Here is a 22,858-nt window from a genome sequence, read left to right on the forward strand (position 1 = left end):
GTCAGCATTGCTGTCGGATGGTCATCTAGCCTCTGCTTAAAAACCTCCAAAGAAGGAGAGCCCACCACCTCCCGAGGAAGCCTGTTCCACTGAGATGATTCTTGTGACCGTTGGAAGAGATTATTCTTGGTTGGATACAGTATTACTTTCCTGACTTCAACACTTGGATGCGCAGGCGCCTTTCTTGTTTCGTTCCTATTTGTCCTAAGCCCTCTACACAGAAATAATAGCTCTTCAGATTTTATTATAAATATATCCCACCCTTCTCCCATATCCCTGTTCTTGTATGTCTTCAGTGGCCAGCCAGAGTGAACTGGCTGGAAGAGATTATCTCCCCTGCCCTGTTGAACCTCAGTGTGTCCAATCAGGGAAGTCATTAGTTTTGAGTCCCCCCAACCTCATCAGTTAACTTATTTAGGAAGTCTCTGTGATACCTCTCCAAAGAGCCTGCTTGTGGCGGCTTGCAAAATAAAACAGGCTGAGACATAAAACAGCACAAAAAAACCATTAATAAAATGATTACAACCTAGAATTAAAACTCCAGCATTAGAAACCGTTATGAGCCTACTGTTAAAGCTGAGAAGCAGCTTCACCTCTCTCTGCTTGGATGATGGTCCCTGGCTTTGCACATGTGCCCTTTAGTCATCTTGCATTCCAGTCGTTTTCTGCATAACCGTCTCAGTGCGATGGTGGGTAGATTTCACGCAGCCGTGGCCTATGTGACGAGATGGAGAGTGGCAGAGGAACAGAAAGTCAGAGATAGGAGCAAGAAGAGCAAGAAAGGCAAAGAGGGAAGAGGGCAGTGCGTTCTGTTTTGCAGCCACCTGCATTCAGCGGCTTTGCAATTGCATTGCCTTCTGTTTGGCTTCCGGACCCAATTCAAAGTGCTTGACCTACCTCTAAAGACTCATTCAACCTGGGATCTAAGCAGTGTTTCTGTGCTAGGTGGGGCTCGAGAATTCCTTAACAATTTGCTCTCCTTCAAGTGTGACGTGCCATTTCCTGCTGACTTCCTATCACAGATTACCCCTCTGTGACATTTTGGCATATAACAAAATGTCTGCAAGTGTATAAATGTTTTTGGGGAAAGCAGACTTTTTGTTTCTATCAGAGTGAGACCCAGGTTGTTTGACACAGCGTTGGGTGGGGTATAAGATACAACAAGTCGAGTGCCACTGGTTTAGAGCATTGGTCTTCAGCTGCGAGGTCAAACAGGACATTTGTGGGTTCCTCCTGTTTGGTTGGAAACCTCCCTATGGGTGTAGGCTCTGTGCTGATGTTACACTGGATGGACATAGATGGGGTGGGGCCAACAGGAATGATCCCACTCCCCCGATGTCTTATGTATACAGGACATGAAAGAGAGTGACCAGAGACAAATGAAGGACAAGCTTTCTGTACTTTTACTAATTGTGCAAGAGAACCAATTTGATGGAAATGTTTTTTTAAAAAAAGCTGAGGGTATTCTGAAAATCACTTAGCTCATAAGAAAGAATAAGAGCCCCGTGGCGCAGAGTGGTAAGCTGCAGTACTGCAGCCCAAGCTCTGCTCATGAGGCACGACCTGAGTTCGATCCTGACGGAAGCTCAAGGTTGACTCAGCCTTCCATCCTTCCGAGGTCGGTAAAATGAGTACCCAGTTTCCTGGGGGTAAAGTGTAGATGACTGGGGAAGGCAATGGCAAAGCACCTTGTAACAAAAAGTCTGCCAAGAAAAAGTCATGATGCGATGTCCCTCATGGGTCAGTAATGACTCGGTGCTTGCACCTTTACCTTTTATCATTAGAAAGAAGCTTTGAAAAAAGGCCACATTTACATTAATCTCATTGCTGAAGACCTTAGAGCCCCTCTCAGCAATACAAAGCAGATGCTCTTTTATAGCATGGAACATATACATGATTGACTAATCTTTTGTGTAGGCCACACTGGATATCATTAGACAGGAAGGCAGGATATACATTTTTTTAATCAATATATTGAATTCCTTCCTTCTGAGCATGGCCTCATCCTGTTCCTTCCTTTCAAATCAATCATGTGCATATTTATGCTCATGCTCTGTTCCTTAACCTAGAGAAAGAAGCTAAGGAAAAAGAAACATTGATAACTATAATGAAGACCTTAATTGACTTCGTGAAGATGATGGTTAAATATGGAACCATTACGCCTGAAGAAGGTGTTTCATACCTGGGTAAGTGTGCATTTAGAACCTTTTGTTGTTCCTCTTATGGCATGAATATGGGTAATTATATTGTCATCTTATTCCACTGCAAGGTAGTTTGTGTCAAAGCAATGATTTTTTGTGTGTGTGACAAGTTATTTTAAACCATACTGAACTGCATTGTTTCATGATTTTAGGTTTTGTAATTTGAAGCAATTTCAATCATTCTAAGAACACTGACAGCCATAAATTGCGAGCCAGTTGGGGGTGGGTTGGGAGTAATTTGGAACTGAGATCTTCCGGTTTCGATCTGGTGTATAGCTCCTGTTGAAAAGGAGGGAGCCACAGGTACGCTGGGCATTCCTAAGCTCTCTTCTAGCGAAGAAACTAGTTTGAGTGGCATGTAGCTTTTGTCTGCTTTATGGTTTTAATTTTGTTGAATGGTTGGTTTCTGTTTTTGTGCTTTTCATGTTGTTGATATTTTTATTGCATTATCATATTTGATGTTTAAATTTTCCGTCAGCCACTATGAGAGCCTTTTGTGAGGTGGTGAGTGGGATAAAATTTTTAGTGGAACTGAATATACAGGAGAAGATCCCCACTGGGGTCAGACCAAAGGTCCAGCATTCTGTTTCCATCACTGGCTAGCCAGAGACTTCTGGGGAAATTGACAAGCTTTGTTTGCTTTTGGCATCCAGTATGAAGAAATATACTGTATCTGACAGTACTGGAATTCCCATCTTCTAAACAGTCAGGTTCCTAACCATGTCTTGAGGCAAATACTAGCAAGTTGAAACTCAGGGCTCCATTTGACATAAATGAAACTTGATTGCTGCTTTTAATACTGCCGTGTGTATTATCAGCAGTGACCTGCTTTTCCCCCCATTGACAACCTCCCCATAACCACAATAGTTGAAAAAAAGATTCGAATTTAAGACTACCCTTTGGAATGTTCAGGCAGTTTGATTCTTCATTGAGTATGACCCGCTAGGATAAGCTTTAAGAGCCCTTTCTCTAAGCAGTCACGAAGAAATGCCAAGATCTGAAGTTATTCAACCATCTCCTCTGTGGTTTCTGTAAGGAATGAAGAGCAAACTGGCTGAAATCCAGGGAAGCACGGCAGAGTGCTTGTTTCCTCCCCTAAAGCTCTCGCCCTTCACCATGCTATATCACAAGGCAGTTTTAAAACCTGGGGGTGTCCAAAGTAATTGGTCATATAGCCTCAGGGAAGAAGCCTGCTGTCTTGGAAGGGGGGGTGTAGAATGAAAGTCCTGCTACGTGCACACAAGCAATGCCATATTCTTCAGTGATATTACTTGATTGTAACCAGTTTAGAATATTATCTTGGAGATAGTGTGAACGTATCTTCCAGGTTAAAAAAAACATCAGAAACCCCACCTTAAGTAATGACGTACCTTGAACAATACAGGATGCTTTGCAAATAATCCATGGGGGACACCCCCACAAAGGATTCTAATTGGTTTATTGTGTCATGAGGTTTTGTACACAAGAGTCTGTTTCTTCAGCTACCTGAAGTATGTCCTCTGTTGGCATATATGTTTACAGAGTATGTGGGGGGAGAATTGTCAAAAGTCAGAATGCAATGATATGTAAGAGATTGAATCTGTGACGTTGCTATGAAAAGCTTATTATGTATTCAGAACGAGAACAGCGATCATTCACAATGGCAAGAACATATTACATATTCTCTCTAGAATGATGCAGAGAAGTTAGCCGTGTTAGTCTGTGGTAGCAAAATCAAAAAGAGTCCAGTAGCACCTTTAAGACTAACCAATTTTATTTTAGCATAAGCTTTCGAGAATCAAGTTCTCTTCGTCAGATGCCTGATACAGAGACTGGTCAAACACAGAAGAGCAGAGGGAAGAGGCAATTAGGGGGGGAGGGGGAGGGAGCAATCAAAACATTCCTTTGCTAGTATATGTAAACATCTCCTTTTGGTGTGTGTATCAGTTGGCTTCAAAGGAGTTTGCCCTGTTAGTTTGTAGAAGCCAAACAGCTAGACCATCCAATTCCAATGCAGTATGGGCCTTCAATAACCACAGCTCTCCCTGCCAGATGCATCTGACAAAGAGATCTGTGGTTCCCGAAAGCCCACGCCAGGTACCACTGAGCTCCCCCAGACCCCACCTCTGTAAAGGAAATCTGTTACCTGTGGTAATGTGATAACCATTCATAGTCCCTATTCAGTCCCAGCTTGACAGAGTCAAATTTGCATATGAATTCCAGTTCAGCAGCCTCCCGTTGGATTTTGTTTTTGAAAGGTTTCTGTTGAACTACAGTGACCTTTAAGTCTTTGATGGAATGTCCTGGTAGATTGAAGTGTTCTCCCACTGGTTTCTGGACGTTTCCATTTCTAATGTCAGATTTGTGTCCATTTATTCTTTTGCACAGAGGTTGGCTGGTTTGTCCAATGTACAGAGCAGAAGGACATTGTTGGCACATGAGGGCATATATCAGATTGGAGGATGAGCAGCTGTAAGAGCCAGAGACAGTGTAGTTGATGCCATTGGGTCCTGTAATTGTATTCCCTGGGTAGATATAGGGGCAGAGCTGGCATCTGGGTCTGTTGCAGGGCCTGGTACCTGTGCTGGTGACTCTGCTGGCCGATTCATGGTTGTGAGTGAGAAGTCGTTTAAGGTTGGGGGGCTGTCTGTAGGCAAGGAAAGGTCTTCCACCCAGGGCTTCTGAGAGAGAGGTATCATTTTCCAGGATGGGTTGTAGCTCACTGATGATACGTTGGATGGGTTTGAGCTGGGAGCTATAGGTGACAAGCAGTGGTGTTCTGTTGTTAGTTCCTTTAGGTTTGTCCTGGAGTAGGCTGTTTCTGGGTACTAGTCTGGCCCTGTTGATTTGTTTCTTCACTTCATTTGGTGGGTACTGTAGTCCCAAAAATGCTTGTTGTAAATCTCTTAAGTGTGAGTCTCCCATCATTGTTATTTCTCCCATCATTTGGACCCATGGGAAGGAAGCTCTTGAGAGATTTCATCAAGACTTCAATAACTTTCACCCTACTATCAACCTAAGCCTGGACCACTCTACACAACAGGTACACTTCCTGGACACCACTGTACAACTACATAATGGACGAATAAATACCACTTTATACCGGAAACCAACAGACCGATACTCATATCTACATGCCTCCAGCTACCACCCTAAACATACCACTCGGTCTATTGTCTACAGCCAAGCCTTACGTTACAACCGTATCTGCTCCAATGCTCTCGACCGAGACTCACACTTAAGAGATTTACAACAAGCATTTTTGGGACTACAGTACCCACCAAATGAAGTGAAGAAACAAATCAACAGGGCCAGACTAGTACCCAGAAACAGCCTACTCCAGGACAAACCTAAAGGAACTAACAACAGAACACCACTGCTTGTCACCTATAGCTCCCAGCTCAAACCCATCCAACATATCATCAGTGAGCTACAACCCATCCTGGAAAATGATACCTCTCTCTCAGAAGCCCTGGGTGGAAGACCTTTCCTTGCCTACAGACAGCCCCCCAACCTTAAACGACTTCTCACTCACAACCATGAATCGGCCAGCAGAGTCACCAGCACAGGTACCAGGCCCTGCAACAGACCCAGATGCCAGCTCTGCCCCTATATCTACCCAGGGAATACAATTACAGGACCCAATGGCATCAACTACACTGTCTCTGGCTCTTACAGCTGCTCATCCTCCAATCTGATATATGCCCTCATGTGCCAACAATGTCCTTCTGCTCTGTACATTGGACAAACCAGCCAACCTCTGCGCAAAAGAATAAATGGACACAAATCTGACATTAGAAATGGAAACGTCCAGAAACCAGTGGGAGAACATTTCAATCTACCAGGACATTCCACCAAAGACTTAAAGGTCGCTGTGGTTCAACAGAAACCTTTCAAAAACAAAATCCAACGGGAGGCTGCTGAACTGGAATTCATATGCAAATTTGACTCTGTCAAGCTGGGACTGAATAGGGACTATGAATGGTTATCACATTACCACAGGTAACAGATTTCCTTTACAGAGGTGGGGTCTGGGGGAGCTCAGTGGTACCTGGCGTGGGCTTTCGGGAACCACAGATCTCTTTGTCAGATGCATCTGGCAGGGAGAGCTGTGGTTATTGAAGGCCCATACTGCATTGGAATTGGATGGTCTAGCTGTTTGGCTTCTACAAACTAACAGGGCAAACTCCTTTGAAGCCAACTGATACACACACCAAAAGGAGATGTTTACATATACTAGCAAAGGAATGTTTTGATTGCTCCCTCCCCCTCCCCCCCTAATTGCCTCTTCCCTCTGCTCTTCTGTGTTTGACCAGTCTCTGTATCAGGCATCTGACGAAGAGAACTTGATTCTCGAAAGCTTATGCTAAAATAAAATTGGTTAGTCTTAAAGGTGCTACTGGACTCTTTTTGATTTCTTTAGAATGAGAAAATTTTGTCTCTGTTCGAACTTAGGTGAACGCAGTCAAAACTTTCTCCTGAGTTCTTGCTTATAGTCTCACTCTTTTAAGAAGAAATAACCTTACCAACTCCCTATCAATTCCTCTTGCCATTACCCTTTTGATTTGCCCATTGGCATCCGTTTGATCTTTGACATGAAGCTTTCAAGTGCATTCAAAATGAATAAACCCAGCTGGCTCCATACACGTAAGGGCATTTCATCCCTGTCGCCTTCTTTGGTTAACTTGAGTTTAGTTTTGCTTATGTCAGGTCCACCTCCTGGCCAGACAAATAATCTGTGAGTCACAACAGCACCAGCAGTGACATTCTGATCTGTAAATATCATTCTGAATTATAGGATCCTGATGAAAATATTGATTGTTTGTCATTTTCACTTCTGTGATACAAGGTTTCTAAACAGGGCTAGAATCTTTTTCACTGCAAAATATCCCTTACTTCTTCATAAAGCTCTCAGCATCTATCCAGGAATGGTAATCATTAGCAATTCAAGTCAATGACCTTTGAAACTAGGCTGTTTTAAAGCCATTTATCGCCCTAGGAGGGCTCAGCAGTTTGGTGCAGAGGATACCATCTACAACACAGCCACTGATCTAATTATAATCCCTAATGGGGTTTGATTAATATGAATGAGATTAAAAGGACGGCAGATGGAGAGGATGAGCCATCGCCCATTCATTCTATGAAGGATTCCTTGTTTTAAAATATAATTCTAATACTAACTCCCTTATCCCCAAATATATACTTCTTATATGCACAAAAATCACATAATACGAAGTATGTGTGTTATAAGGCAAAAAATTGGTGAGATTTTAAACGGGGAATGCGGAAAGATGAGTAACTTAGAAGGAAGATTTAAAATATGTAGAGAGAAAGGTGCCTGTACATACTCTGGGTGATTCCTCTCCTTTTGAGCTCTTGGGTACATTGGATGAACAGTAGCTGAATCACCCCTCCCATAAGCCACCCACTCCTGGCCCCCTCAGGGATGGCTGGAGTAGCGGTCTTTTGGGAAGCACTGGGACATGGTTCTTAGAGATGTGATACTCCATTCACATCACGGAGCGTCAGAGTAATCCATGGGTGAACATGAACATGTAAACAATTCCCAGTGGAATTTTAGCCACAGATGTGACCTGGCTCCCTACCAACAGGTTGTTATGCTCCGGGAAGCAACAGAGAGATAAATTCCATCGATGCCAGCCGTACTAGGAAGCATTTTCTCATACGCTTCAAGCTGCTTTGTTGGTGACCTATTTTTAGTCTCACTGTTGAGAAACAGCTTTCTTTCTGACCTTCAAATACTGATCTCATATTCTCAAGAATCTTAAGAAACCATGAGAACATTAATTTAAATAGAATGATCATGGAAGAAGCAATTGTGCTTTGTTGTCAGTACTCTTATTATTTGTGAAATCGTTTAACGCATGCAGTACTATGGAGTATCGAGGGCTGTTTGGTAGTGCTGGGTCAGAAGAATCACACATAGCACTTTGAATAAATGGCCCCTGATTGGGTTTTTTTTAATTAAGTCATAAAAGTAAATTATTTTCCATCCCTTCTTGTAACAATGTGTAAGATGTTTAGAGCCACCTTCCATTGATTTTGACAAAATTCCAGAATAATTGCTGGCTTTAAAACAGTTGCCTCAAAATACCTCCTGCCCCCTTTTTTAAAGAGATGAAATGACAAGCCTGACTTATGCATTCAAAACAATAAATCGTTTACTAAATCAAATCACATGCTTTGAGCTGTTTCGGCAATCTATAGAGACAGTGAGTTTAAAAGCACATCTCGGTAACAGCTGGTCTGGGATTTGAAGATCCCACATTATGTCATCGTTGTAGGATCTTGCTCCGAGGGAAGAGTCCTGTAGCATTGCTCACTGAATGATGCTATTACATCTCACAGTAAACCACACAGTATTTATCTTCAGTATCCAGGGCCAGATGAAAGGATAGCAGGAGCTGTTTGTGGAATCGTACTCTGGCCCCTGAACCATTCAGATCGGAATCATATCCTTGTGTCCTAATCTTTGCTTTCTTAACTGATAGCACTCACAAGAAAAATCCAGGCGCTTCAGCCATGCCCATATGCAAGCTCATAAGACCTTACTGTTATCCCTCCCCTGTAAGAGTCACCTGCTTATGCCCACTCTACCAGTAATCAAAATTTTCCTCCAGCTGGGAATGTGGCTTCTGTTGTTGTATTTTGTGACAAAGACAAAGACAAGCGTCTATGTTCTGAATTCCTAAAAACTCTCAAGAATCCCAGTGCAGAGAGCAAGAGACAAAGCTGTTTTATAGCGGCAACACTATTGGTCCATCTAGCTTTATCTGTGTCGTAACATTCTGTAGTTGGGTGCTCAAACACAACACGGAAGCTTCTGGGCATAACAAACCCATCAAAGTTTCCTTTATGCAGTGGTATGGTGGGTAGAAGGTTGAACTTGGACCAAGGTGCCTTGAGTTCAGGCTGCTGACCATGAAACCTCCAAGTGTTGGATGAAACAGAGATTGTGAATGGCCACACACCCCAATCTATACTTCCTTGAACAAGGCTCTGGAGACCACTCTTCCTATCAATACAAAGCCTAGTCAATCTAACCAATCCTCAAACTTCACTGTGCTTGCTAGTCATGGTGCCTGTCTGTTATACTTCCTTTTCCCTTCTGCACCTGGAAAGGTCTTTGAAACCTGAGCCCATACAGTCCTGACTGTCCCAACTAGCAAGCTATCCCTTCTTCTAGCTAGCTATCTCTTCTTCCTTCAAGGAGTTCGGGGTGATGTAAGTACATGGTTTCACCGCCTGCCCCTTCCAACCCTAGCTCATTAGCCTAAGACCCAGCCCTATAATCCAAGTTTTCTGGTTCAAGACATGGAGTCTTGGGCAATTGTTATTTCTAAGCATAACCTACAACACAGCATTGTTGTGAAGATAGGCAGCAACAGAAACAAAACCCAAGAGTTGTCCAAAGTTCTAGCCTGATCCAGAAGCCTTTCTCATTTTTCCAGGTCCGAGGGCATCAATGGGCAGCCTACATGCCTAGATCTAGGGTCTCACAACTAGAGATGGGCACGAAACAAAATATGAACCAAAATCCATGACGAACCAGGCCGGTTTGTAGTTTGCAAACCAGTGGTTCGTCAGATCCCATTTCTGATGAACCACCATGAACTTTAGGCTGGTTCGTTTGCTTCGTTTTTTGGTTCGTCACTGCAGGCAGCCTGGTGCCGATCAATCAGTTTCCTAGGCAACAGGGGATGGACTTCCTGCAGACCTCCTGCTGACCCGGAAGTGACCTGCTGTCCCAGAAGTGATGATTTTCTGACCTGGATGTGACGTTTTCATGAACCGGGGGCAGGTTCATGAAAGTTCATGGTTCGTGGTTCATGAAATTTCATGAACCACATGGTTTGTTTTTTTCCCAGTTCATGCCCATCTCTACTCATGACACAGAGCAGCGATATGCTGTTCAGGATGGATTTCCTTTTACATCGTGTTTTTACAAGCTGGCTTTTTTAATTGAGGCAGGACAATGATTCTGCCTGACCCTGACTCATTTTGACATGAGCAGCTCTTGATTCTGACCCTGACTCATTTTGACATGAGCAGCTCTTGATCCTGACCCTGACTCATTTTGACATGAGCAGCTCTTGATCATCTTCCTTCCCTCTGCAAACAGTAACTGTGTCACGGCTCTTTCCTGTTGGACATCATCTGTCGACTACCCTATGTGAAAGCCAAAACACTAGCAAATGGGAATGAGCCGTTAAGGGACATAAAAAGAGAACTCTTATAAAGCCTGTGTGTCCTGGAGCCCTGACTGGAGGTGCTGGTTAAACCTCCACTAGATGCCAATCACTAGCAGAAAGCAAGAAATATATTTTGACTGCAGACAAGCCAAAGCAAGGCATACTGTAGGAAAGTGCATGATCCATCGGGCCATTAAAGACAGGCATCTATAGCTCTTAAATGAGGGTCCCATGCTGCCATCTATAATCCCACCCCCCTTTTGCTGGCTGTGCAGCACTGTGTGTGGACCTTTGAAGAGACATGATGAGAACTGGCTCAGCATCTTAGCTGGCAAGCCTGCCCTCCGTCCCTTGGATTTAATATTCTAATGCTGGTATTTCTAATGGACTTTGCTATGGCCTTGGGACAGCTGCCAGTTGATCAGGCCTGGAAAGAATTTTACCCAAGGTTGCAGTTCCAGGGGCTCACTCCAAGCAGTCCAGTACTCAGGGTACTTGTCATCCCCCACCCATATCACACCAAGACCTGAGGAATCTGTAATAAATACAGTTGCAGCCTGATTTTCACCAGGGATATCTGCATTGCCCTTCCCTCTTTCCCCTTCTGACTGGCCTCTACTCCAGGCGCAAAGAATTCACCCATCTTCCTCCGTCATTGCTGGGCTGCAGCTATCCTTCCACTTTGGGCAGAAGCCACTGCTGTCTCACTGTCTTCCTTAGTCATTGGGATCACGCCTTCCTCCTTCACTTGTGACTCACCGCTCCCATCCCCTGGACTGCTTTGCTGCTGAGTAGGGAATTGTTTTGATGAGAAATGGATGTGTACGGACGCCACCATACATCTCACCTTCCCCCATGTTTTGCTCTTCTTTGGAAATTTAAGCAAGTCCCTCCTCCTACAGGCAAGGAGTCTAATCTACATAACATATGGGAAAGAGTTATTATAGCCATACTTTTCCCTCTGAGCAATTTGCATCATTCACAGACGTGACCAACATTTTTAAACAACTTTGCCTTTAATATGAAGACGTTAGTAATCATAAGTTACTTTCATTATATTGATATCTGAAAATCAAATTTCACCCATAGACTTCACCACTACAGGTCAAAACACACAAGACGCATGGACAAGTGTCGGATCCTGCAATGATCCCTGGGAATTATAGTTAAAAAAAACTATCCACTCAATGTGATTCTCAGCTGGGGAGGGAGTGGGGGGAGTTTCACACACACACACACGACACACACACACACACACGACACACACACGTGTGCACACGCGCACGCACACACACTCTCAAAAATCCTCTGAGAGGTGCTTTGCGAGCGAGAAAGAAAGCCAGTCCCTCCTATTCTTCTTCTCCTGGCAGGGAATCGCAGCTCAAATTCCCCCCACCCCACCCCCATCTCTGAGCTGAAGGAAAACCAGCTGATGGGATTTTTGAAAGAGAATCAGCCTCTCTTTGAGAGAATCTCTTTGAAAGACAATCTCTTCAGCTGAGCGGCTGTTCTTTGCCAGAAAAGCCACTTTGCTCAGAGGTGGGGTGGTGGTGGTTAGACTACCATTCCCAGCAAAGATTGCGGAACCAATCAAGTGCTCTTCACGAGAAATTCGTCTTGTGTGTTCTGACTCTTAAGTTGCCATACGTACTATCTGTTGCTTTAAATATGTGCTCTTGTGTCAGCCCTAGAATTGCTTATGTTCTGTTTCAGCATTTCTTCAACTCTGTATTGGATTCTTGCTAATGTTACGTCTTTGTAAATTTGTGTTTATTCACCCTACGGCATTGTTTATGAAACTGTCCTTGATCCTGACTGTACTAATCTCACACTGTGTAATCCGCCTTGAGTCTCAGTGAGAAAGGCGGACTATAAACGACAAATAAATAAGACAGACAGACAGACTTACATGTTCTGAGAACCTCGATAAAGTGATGGAACTCTTACAGCAGTTTTGCAAATATGTTCGTCAAAGTTACTAGGACTCGAACATTGAAAAGATATTTTTATCTGCTCCTCTCACTTGCAGGCTTATTCCCGCAGTCATTCCCTCTGCTTGTCAGACCAATGACCCACATTGCTCTGATGGTAATAAGGGAGCAATTGGTACTTTGCTTTTCTCGGGATGCTGCATCCATGAACAGAGACCCAAACTGCAGTTAAGAACATTTTCCTGGGATTAAGCCTCATCAAATAAAATGGGACTTACTTTTGAGTAGTTCGCTTTAGGATTGCTGTCTAACAGTGAAATCCTAAACAGAGTTACTCCAGTCTAGGCTTAGACTGGAATAACTCTGCTTACGAATTCACGGTAAGACATATTAGATGTTTGATATGACCAGATGGGGACACCAAACTAGAGGACTCTTAATCGGATATTGCTTATATCTTATGTTCTCAGTTCCCAGTGCGTTTGTTCATCTGTTTTAGTGCTATAATCAAACATTTTAAAGTGTTGAGTAATCCAGTTATGCACATTCTTGTATAAACCAGCCTTAAATGTTATCTATTATTACCATCATCCCTACGACTTCAGTACTTAAATATTTTTGCTCCAGAATGGAAAATCATTTCTATAGCAGACATTGTTGGGGAGTAGGAGAGGTCTTCCCCCAACAGAAGTATTTAATGCCACATGTATTTAGATTCATTTTGCTTCAGAGTTATGCTGACAAGTGAACAAGTGTGGGTTGTAAAAGTGCCTTTTAGGCATGTGTTGATTATGCATAGAAGAACTTGCCTTTACAGGATATGTTATGGAACTTTTGGAAATCTATATACAGCAGTGGTGTAGTATGGGAGAGGGCCAGAGGGGCGGTCGCCCCAGGTGCATAATTTTTAGGGGGTGCCATGCCACGCTGAGCAGGAGAGCCTGCACTGCATCTGTGGGAGGCCACCTGTGCCCCCTGGCCACCTGCCGTGGCAGCTTGCTCCCTAGGTGCCAAGCTGGCCCTCCTGCAGCAGCTGCTGGCCAAGGAGTGCGCCAAGCTTGTGGCGGCGGCACGAGTGGCTGCGCCATAGGGCTGCCCAGTAAGGGGCAGGGAGGCGAATGAGCTCCTGGGGGGCAGCCGCACCTTGCATGATGATGTCACTTCTTGAAAGTGACGTCATCACGCAGTCTCGGGAGCGTGCGTGTGTGTGTGTAGTAACAGGAGCACCACCTACCTGGAGTTTCCCTGGGTGCTGCCAACTCACGCTATGCTGCTGATATAGAACAATGTAAATGACAGACTTTGCAGTTTGCTTTTTAATTGCCTAAATGCCTTTGTGAGTGGATAATTTGCTGTCCTGGAACAAGCCCCTAGCCCTTTCAGTGATTGTGCTTTATTTTTGCCCAGTGCATTTGGCTCAGAAATTCCATAGGAGATATCCAGAGCAGAAATCAAAGCCTTGCAAACCCCTCGGTTAGCTGTTTTGTTGAACTCATTCACACAACTTCTTCAGCATGGTATTAGCTGCAGGAAAATCCTACCCATTCTGGTTTTAAGACTCTGGCTGACATACATCTGTTGGTACAGTATTCAGGTTTTGACTTGCAAATTCAGAGATATGCTGGCCATGTGAGCTACTAACCCACCTTCTGCTAGCAGTTTAGGGATGCACCACCCAAAAAACAAAGAGTAAGCACCAATTCACAGAGCAAAAGCTGCAGGTGCACACAAACAGTGCATTCATGTTCAAGGGCGCTCCCACAAATGGTGAGTTTGAGCTATTTGGTGCACTCAGAACGAAGCATAAGTTTGATGCACATTTTATGATATTCATTTTGCTTTGAGGGCTGTCCTCCCCAGGACTTTTCAAGCAGACCTGCTTACTGGAGTACCATCACATGTCATGCGCATCCACGCCTGAGCTGATCTGTATCATGTTAAGAAATTCTGTGCTGCTTTGAGAGAACTCGGCTGGAAGAAGTGGGAACAAATCTAAGAAACAGATGATTAAGAAATGCTCCGCAACTGCACACACTCAAACAAGGTGCTTGATACCAGAAAAGGAAGGAAGGAAATCAGAGGCTGGATTAGGAGGGCCATTAGTCCACCTAGCCCTCAAGCTTAAAGAGAGCCTCAGATTTAGACCCTTGTTAATTTTTTGGCTTTTGATAAATTTTGCAACTTGCTTTTATCCTCACCCAGTGTTGTCTGTGGCATTATATACTGTTGAGGTCCCTCCCCAAACTCTGCCATCCCAACCCAGACGTGGCAACCTTTGGCCCAGGCTTCTCTGGACTAGGGTTGCCAGCACTGATTTGTGAAATTCCTGGAGATTTGGGGAGTGGGGCCTGTAGAAGGAGGGCTTTAGAGAAGGAAAGGATCTCATGGAGTATAAGGCTGTAGATTCCACCCTCCAAAGCAGCCATTTTCTCCAGGGGAATTGATCTCTGTAGTCTGGAGGTAAGTCGTAATTCTGAGAGATCTCCAAGCTTCACCTGCAGGATGGAAACCCTACTCTAGACCTGTGAGACTGTCTGGGAAGGAGAAAAGGAATGGCCATTAGCTTCCTCTTCTGCCTAGCAGAGATCAAAGGTGATGTGTAGAGCAAGGAGCCAGTGCCTTATCCACACAGGTCCCCTGACAGCTGTGTGCATTCTACGCAGCTACTTAAATACATAGAACTGCCCCTCTGCCAGTCTAGGCTGTTTCATTGAAGTTATTAGCAGTTCTGGTCTGGAGTCTTTTTTTTTTTGCTTTAATTGGCATGATTAGAAATAGGTAGCCAGATGGGTGAAAGGTTGTTGCCTTGATGAGTTCTTAGCCTGTTAAAAAAAGGTTGCCAAGGCAACTGGCCTAGCAATGACATGGGATCTTATTAGAGCCCCAGCTAGGACACCCAGTTGCTTAGCTACTGGCCATGACTGTGACATTTCTGCAAATGACTCACCCCATTAGTATAACTCAAAGCAAATATTTTGCACTCCCGTTCAGACCCCAGATGGTGGGTCTGTAAGCGTAGTCTTGATTGGAAATAGAGCCACTTGGTTGTGGCTTTCCATCTCCCTCTGTCTCTCCTGACCTTTTCCAAAATATGATGCATCAAAATGGCCTTGAACAATGCACTCTGCATCTTTGAAGGCCTGTGAAGGATTAAAAGAGAAAGCTCACTGCATTGCATGATAAATGGGCCTTACACCCAAAGCCAGTAATTTGGGTGCCTTTTGAACTCTGAGAAACTTGAGGGCTCCCAACTTTCTGTTTAAAAAGGAAATTATATTTCTAGCTTTTCTGAATGTAGAAGTGATAGCAAAATGACAGTCAGTTGGAGTTGGAAAAGGCCTAGGAATCGAGAAGAAAGAAGACTGAATACCTTATATGTCTTTCAGTTCTGTAATTTGTAACTGTGTACATCAAAATCTGTCACAAACCAATTCAGGTTTTTCACATCTGAGAGTTGCGATTTTAAAATGTGTAAGCAGGCACCATTCAAACTGCTGGTTCTCATTTTCAAAGCACTGAATTGTTTGGGACTGGTGGGGGCGGGGGCTGTCTTTGTCCTGCCTTCATGAATCTGGCTATCTTTTAAGAGCTCATTAAGAGCTTTCCTTCTGAATCTGAAGCGAGGTGGGTGGCTACCTTTTTTGTTTAAGAGTTCCCAGCCTCCAGGTGGTAGCTGGATATCTGGATCTTTCCAGATCAGTTGCACGGGAGAAAAAATGGCTGTCCTGGGAGGTGGACTCTATGGCATTATACCCTGCTGAAGTCCCCTCCCTCTCTAAACCCCTCCCTCCTCAAGTTCCACCCCAAAAATCTCCATGACCCAACCCAGAGTTGGCAACCCTAACATAAAGGTAGCCATGCTGGGTCAGAAAATGTTCCCTCCAGTCTAGTTTCTTGCTTCCAAAAGAGGCCCAAAAAGTGGGAGCCCACAAGCAACAGCCCTTACACGCATGACAATGTTGACAAGGAGAGGCCTCTAACAAGAAGAGGAGCTCTGCCTTTGAACCCAGAGCCCCCCTTTGGTGACTGAGATTGCCAAGCACAGACCTTGCCGTGATAAGGACATAGATGGGCAGGACTGTTAAATAGCAAACTGGCCTGTGGTTCACCGTTTCAAATCCAGCCCTAGGAAAGCCGGGAGGAGAGGGCAATAAACCTGGCAGAGCAGTACCCCTCCTTGGGATGTTTGTATCCTGTGAGTTGTTCTAGCCTTCTGGGTGCCATCATAAAACTGGCTTCATGTCCCACATGTGCTTAAGTGAGAAAGGGACAGCTGGCACATGGAGTTTGGGAGAGGCTGGTTTTAATTCCCGGGGAGAGAGGGAACTCCCCCCCCCCACACCGGAGAGTGAGTTTAAAAAGGCTCTGGTGCCTTTGTGTGGGTTGGTTCATAAGGATGGAGAAAGGAGTGCACTAGAGGTGAGCTAAGCCCCCAAGTGATGAACACCTCTTCTTGCAGGTGATGTTTCAGCTACTATTTGGTAACTCTCAAAGGATAGTTAGCGATCAGACTCTCTGTTTCCTTTTCTTTCTTTTATTAACTATTAATTCTTGTGTGCTGCTCCTTCCTACACATCATTGTGCTCTCTGTGTTTTATATCCTGCGGTAGTGCAATAAAGATCTTTCTTTGGGTAAGTGAAGATGTGTCCAAACCTCACCCATGGACCTCCGGCTCCGCCATTCGCTCTGTGAACACACACGGAGGCTCACTAGCTTCCCAAACTGCTAGTGAAGGGTTACACCTGTTTCAGTTTGGATGGTGGTGGCTACAGAAGGAACCAAAGAACTGGGAGGGAGAAGACTCCCCCCCCCTTGGTCATAATTGACTTATCCATAAATCTATCCACTCCCTTTAAAATCCAGCTAAGCCCAGGCCATGACATTCACCACATTTTGTGGCCTGGAGTTCCACAAGCCAACTACATGTCATGTGAATCAATACTTCATTTTTTCCTCTAGTGCCAGTTAGTTTCATAGGGTGACCTCAATTTCTAGGACAGGGAGAAAAGTTTATCTCTCTCTACCTAATTTTGCCTAATTTTGTAGACCTCTATCATGTGACTTAAATCATTTTCAAGAGGCATTTGAACCATCCAAAGGGGACAGTTCTTTCGGCAGTTGTTAGCCATAATGCCAAAGGGAACCTCTACCTTTAGAGGCAGTGTTCTACTGAATACCAGTTTCCCCCATTTGTGGGCTTCCCAGAAGCACCTGGATGGCTTTGAAATAGGATGTGGAACTAAATAGACCCTTGATTGGATCCGTCAGAGCTACTCTTCCATTGCTAAGTTTTAATTGGAATAGGTGGTGGTGGGGAGTGCCATCAAGTCATAGCGGACTTATGGCAATATCTGGCGGGGTTTTCATGGCAAGAGACTAACAGAGGTGGTTTGCCATTGCCTGTGTCTACAACCCTGCTCTTCATTGGAGGCCTCCCATCCAATTACTAACCAAGGCTGGCCCTGCTCAGCTTCTGAGATCTGACAAGATCAGGCTCACCTAGGCTATCCAGGTCAGGGATATTAGATGAAATTAGTCTCTTGCTGAATAACAATGGGCTGCTTTGGCTGCCTTGTCTACACATGGGATTCATGGCATTTTATAATCATCAGCAGCATTGTGTCATAGGGCATTGTCTGCACTCCACGGGGGACAAATCCATGACTTTGCAAATGTGTCAGATCTAGTCCCCCCAGGACTGCAGCTGAAGAACAGTCATTTTCTGTTTTCCAGAAAACCTCGATGCAATGATCGCTCTGCAGACAAGAAAGAAACTTGAGAAGCCCAATACCAAAAGCAAGCAGTTGTCAGGTATTTTTTTCTGTTACCGTGTCATTTTTTTAACAAAGATTTTCCTGGAAGATTCATTGAGTTAGTAGACTGTTATTCAACTAATGTGAACAATGAAAACCTGGATTGGTTGCATGCCTCTTCCATTCCCTGATCCACATCTGGAGTGATTTCTTTTCCTTATTTCCCGTGTTTCCAGTTGTCCTTTGTTGACTCCCACCCTTGGTGGGCCCATAGCTGGGTGGTTGAGCCCATGCTTTTGTGCAGAAAGTCCCAAAGTTTAATTTCTAGGGCTACTACTTAAAAGGATGTCAGGTACCAGGAATGGGAAAGACCATTTCTTGACAAGCTCTCCCAGTCAGAGTGGACAAGGCTCATGGGCCAGTGTTTGCCTCAATATTAGGCAGCTTCCTATTCACTGGTACTGTGATTAATCTTTGCTGCCTTCAGGAGGTCTGATGGACTCCTGTTGAGCATATCTGCCATATTACAGAATCACACAGAATTACCGAGTTGGAAGGGGCCATACAGACCTTCTAGTCCAACCCCCTACCCAATGCAGGATGAGCTTAAAGCATCTCTGACAAATATTCATCCAGCCTCTTCTTGAAAACTGCCAGTGAAGGGGAGTTCACCACCCCCCTAGGCAGCTGATTCCACCTTTGAACTACTCTGACTGTGCAAAAGTTTTTCCTAATATCCAGCCTTTCTGCATGCAATTTAAGCCTGTTGCTTTGGGTCCTATCCTCTGCTGCCCACTGGAGCAGCTCCTTGCCCTCCTCCAAATGACAGCACTTCAAATACTTAAAGAGAGCAATCATGTCACCCCTCAATCTCCTCTTCTCCAAACTAAACATTCCCAAGGCCCTCAGCCTTTCCTTGTAGGGCTCAGTCTCCAGACCCCTGATCATCCTCGTCACTCTCTTCTGCACCCTCTCCATTTTGTCCACATCCTTTTTGAAGTGAGGCCTCCAGAACTGCACACAGTACTCCAGGTGCAGCCTGACCAAGGCAGTATAGAGAGGGGCTATGACCTCCTGCGATTTCAATGCAATGGCCCTTTTGATACAACCCAAGACTAAGTTTGCCTTTTTTTGCCACCACATCACACTGACTGCTCCTATCAGCAAACATCCAGGTCAGTACACAAAAAACAGGGGCATATGAATAGCGACCAACTGATGCTGTTCACAAGGAATTGAATCAGTGTAGGTTTATCTTATTCTTTCTGTTGACCGATGGTCTTTTCAGGGTCAAAAGGGTGGTAGCCAATAAGACAGTCCCTCCAAAATGGATAAGGGGCTTTAGAAATCCCTATACTTTCAGCAATACCAGACTTAGTAAAGGGATGCTGTGATTGCAACCTCTCTAGACAAGAGCACTGAAGAGGCTGACAGCACAAAAGCAGCCGCGGCTAAAATGGAAAAAGAATATGAAACGCTGAAAGATTCCACAAAAATTGAAGAACAAAATACAGGAAACAGTGAAGAGCCAAAAGGTAAGTGAGATTTTTCTACTGCACATTTCCAGATTGTTTCTGGCATATATCATCAAAAAGCTTTCCAGATACTGCAGAATTGTGGCTGGGATCCAAAGATCATCCTTTAGCTTGCCCAAAGACTTACTTTGTCTGTCTCTCTGTCTTTGAACGGCATGCCCACAAGCTGTATCCCAAACTGTTTTCAAATGCCCCTCCATTCCAAAATGATCTGCCATTTGACATGGGAAGAAGGATGGCTGTTGGCCAAAAACAAATCTCTCAGAACATACAGGATTGGTTGCTTGACTCTGTGGGGAATAGCCCCAGTGGCAGAGTATATATTTGTCTGTAGAAGGTCTCAGGGGCAATCCTTGGAATTTCCAGTTCAAAAGATCTTGTACAGCTCTCGACTAGTGACCAGGGCCGTGTTGAGGTACACAGAGTGTTGGACTTGGACTAGAGAGACGTGAGTCCAAATCCCACTCAGAACTTAAGGTAGGCTGGTTTAGGCCAGCCACAACTATCTTGACAAACCTCACAGCATTGTTACAAGAAAATAAGAGAGCCCCATGCCTGCTATGGGGAGGTTCTTGCGGAAAGATTGAGAAAATAAGATCTCACCAGACAGCCCTGATAAAGAAGGAAACGGAAAGATAAGATCCTTGGTGGCACTAACAGAAGTTGACCTACTGAACTGAGAACAAGCTGTGCCGTTACATTTTCTTGCACCAGTTTTGCTCACCAAATCCAGGACATTCAATATACCACTATAGCAGGCGATTCCTACCTAATGGCATCCGTACCTTTTAAAAGCGTAAAATCATTAGTGGGTTCAATAGTCTGGGTTGAGAATATTGATTGGTCTGTAACATGAGAGAAGGGGGGGCGGGATCAGAAGTCTGAGATTCATTTCCAGTAGAGAATTCCACCCTTTGGACAGCTCAGAATGAAACAGGGAAGATGGATGAGGTGGGTGCTTTCAATAATCATTCCCAGCCGGCATCGTCACTTGCGCAGCTTGGCATACAGCCTTCACAATTTGGCATGCAGTGAATTGCTAAACAGGAAGGTGCTCCTGTTTTTTTATCTGTGAATGGTTCATTCGCACAGGCCAGTCACCCCTGAGTTGGCATCTGTGACCTAGCCCCCCCCACCCAGAGATTTATGGTGCTTGCCCTTTGTTTATGAAGTCACCATTTTATATGTCTTGTATTGTGATCTTCTTCTTCCCCATCCCCAAAACCCTGCAGGAGTGAGGGATTCTAGGGCCAGTGCTATCAAGTTTCTTTCCCTTTGAAAGAGAAAGCACTGGGATTTTAGGGTATTTTTGTAATTTCCTTTATTTATATTGAAGTAGAACACGGGTGGAGGTAAAGAGGCATTCCCACAAGGGAGCAGCTCTGTGACTTCTAATCAAATCACAGAGGGAGGTCTGGTGCCCTGCAGCTCTCTCTCCCTCTCTCCCCCTCCCGGCCTCTTTCCCTCTGCCCCCACTGCAGATCAGTAGACAACAGTGGCAAGTGGGGAGGCAGAAAAGTGCTGGTTGAAGTGCCTTCTGTTAGCAGAAAACACAGATCCAAATAATGGTTGCACACATTTTACTTTCTACAATTTCCATTTTTACTGGTATACATACAGGATTTGTGTCATGTCTATCTGTACCCTAAGACAGAGATGATTTCTTATCAGTTGGCTCCATGCTGAAGAAAATACAGAGCCAATAAAGAACATTCATATCCTTTTGTCAAGTCCATCAGGTGTTACTTGTTGACCAAATCACTGAGACAGGCTCATGCAGTTTTATGAGGCAACTAACTCATAAATGCATCATATTTTATTGTGCAATTTTCATCCTTTTTAATTTGACCCTGTGGAACGGCCTGCCTGAGGAGGTCAGGAGAGCCCCCACTCTCCTAGCTTTCCGCAAATGATGCAAAACCGAATTATTCAAAAAGGTTTTTGTATTGTAGGGAAGGGATCTCAAGTGCTTCGCTAATGAGTTCGGGACTGTAGACTTCACCACTATGTTGCCTTACATACTATCTGTTGTTATAAATCTGTGTTCCTATGATATACCTGTGCTTCATGATGTCTAATATCAGCCCTAGAATTGTTTATGTTCTGTTTCAGCATTTCTTCAACTCTGTATTGGATTCTTACTAACGCTATGTCTTTGTAAACTTGTGTTTATTTACTCTATGGCATTGTTGATGGAAATGTCCTTGAAATTGGACTGTACTATTCTCACACTGTGTAATCTGTCTTGAATCTTGAGTGAGAAAGGCAGACTATAAATGACATACATGCATACGTTCATACGGGTATACGTGCATACATACATGCATACATAAGACAGACATATGGGTAAACCAGAGAAGAATATGGTTGTAGCGTGGATGCATATACCACATACTAATCTTCTATGCTCTTTATTCAAATATTCCCTGGCTGCTGGAACTCAATTCACTTGTTCCTCAAATTACCGTCTCTGGATGAGATGAGACATGCAGAGATGGGAATAGGGAGCTTTCCAGGAGGCTAATAGCTCTTGTCTTATCTGACAAAATTTGAGCATGTTACATCCACGATGCTCTCACAAACTTGAAAGTCTTTTCAAAGCCATTAAACTATTATATTACTCCAGGGACCTTGTTAAGTTAGCTTTGAACTAATTTTGTCTTGGTTGCCCCATTGGCAAAACTGGCTCTCTCTCATTTAGCATTTAAAACACAATGAATAATATGGGCAATAGAACAATAATTATAATGATAATAATAAAACATTTTTCCACTTGGAAAAGATGGCCATGTACATTTCGGCTTGTAGGGCTGAAGCAGACATGAGGAAAATCACAGATCTCTGTCAGTATCTAAAAGGTAAACTGCACTCACACAGCTACAATTTAGTTTTAAAAAAATAGCATGACACACTCTCACATTATATAACTTGGAGCGGGGCACAATTACCTTGAAATTAATCTAGGAAAATGGACAGAGAAAGGGTTGGGTTCAATTTCAGTTACTCCTGGGAGTATTGTATTCTTTTGTTGGAAGCTGCTTTGAACTTTGGAGAGGAAAATATGAATGTTTAAAATAAACACTGGGGTGGATCCAACCGGCTTTTACATCCAATCTCACCCAACTCTGCTCTTTCCTACAACCGTGTCTCACATGGATTTTGTCCATGCATGTCCTGTGAGGATCCCCTCCTCCCCAGCACAACCTTTTTGGGCAATTAAAGGGGATCCTTTCTCCCTTTTTCAT

At 44.1% G+C, this 22,858-nt stretch overlaps 1 protein-coding gene across 1 annotated transcript in view; it reads left to right on the forward strand.

Moving 5' to 3' along the window:
• Positions 1 to 22,858, forward strand: part of SCG3 (secretogranin III) — a 35,439-nt gene that overhangs the window by 9,879 nt on the left and 2,702 nt on the right. The window contains exons 8-10 of the mRNA XM_055002844.1: positions 2,070 to 2,186; positions 18,059 to 18,125; positions 19,462 to 19,613. Coding sequence (XP_054858819.1) covers positions 2,070 to 2,186; positions 18,059 to 18,125; positions 19,462 to 19,613 — 336 coding nt within the window. The remainder of the gene's footprint in view (positions 1 to 2,069; positions 2,187 to 18,058; positions 18,126 to 19,461; positions 19,614 to 22,858) is intronic.

This window comes from Eublepharis macularius, chromosome 18, assembly GCF_028583425.1.
Source record: "Eublepharis macularius isolate TG4126 chromosome 18, MPM_Emac_v1.0, whole genome shotgun sequence".
Lineage (NCBI taxonomy): Eukaryota > Metazoa > Chordata > Lepidosauria > Squamata > Eublepharidae > Eublepharis > Eublepharis macularius.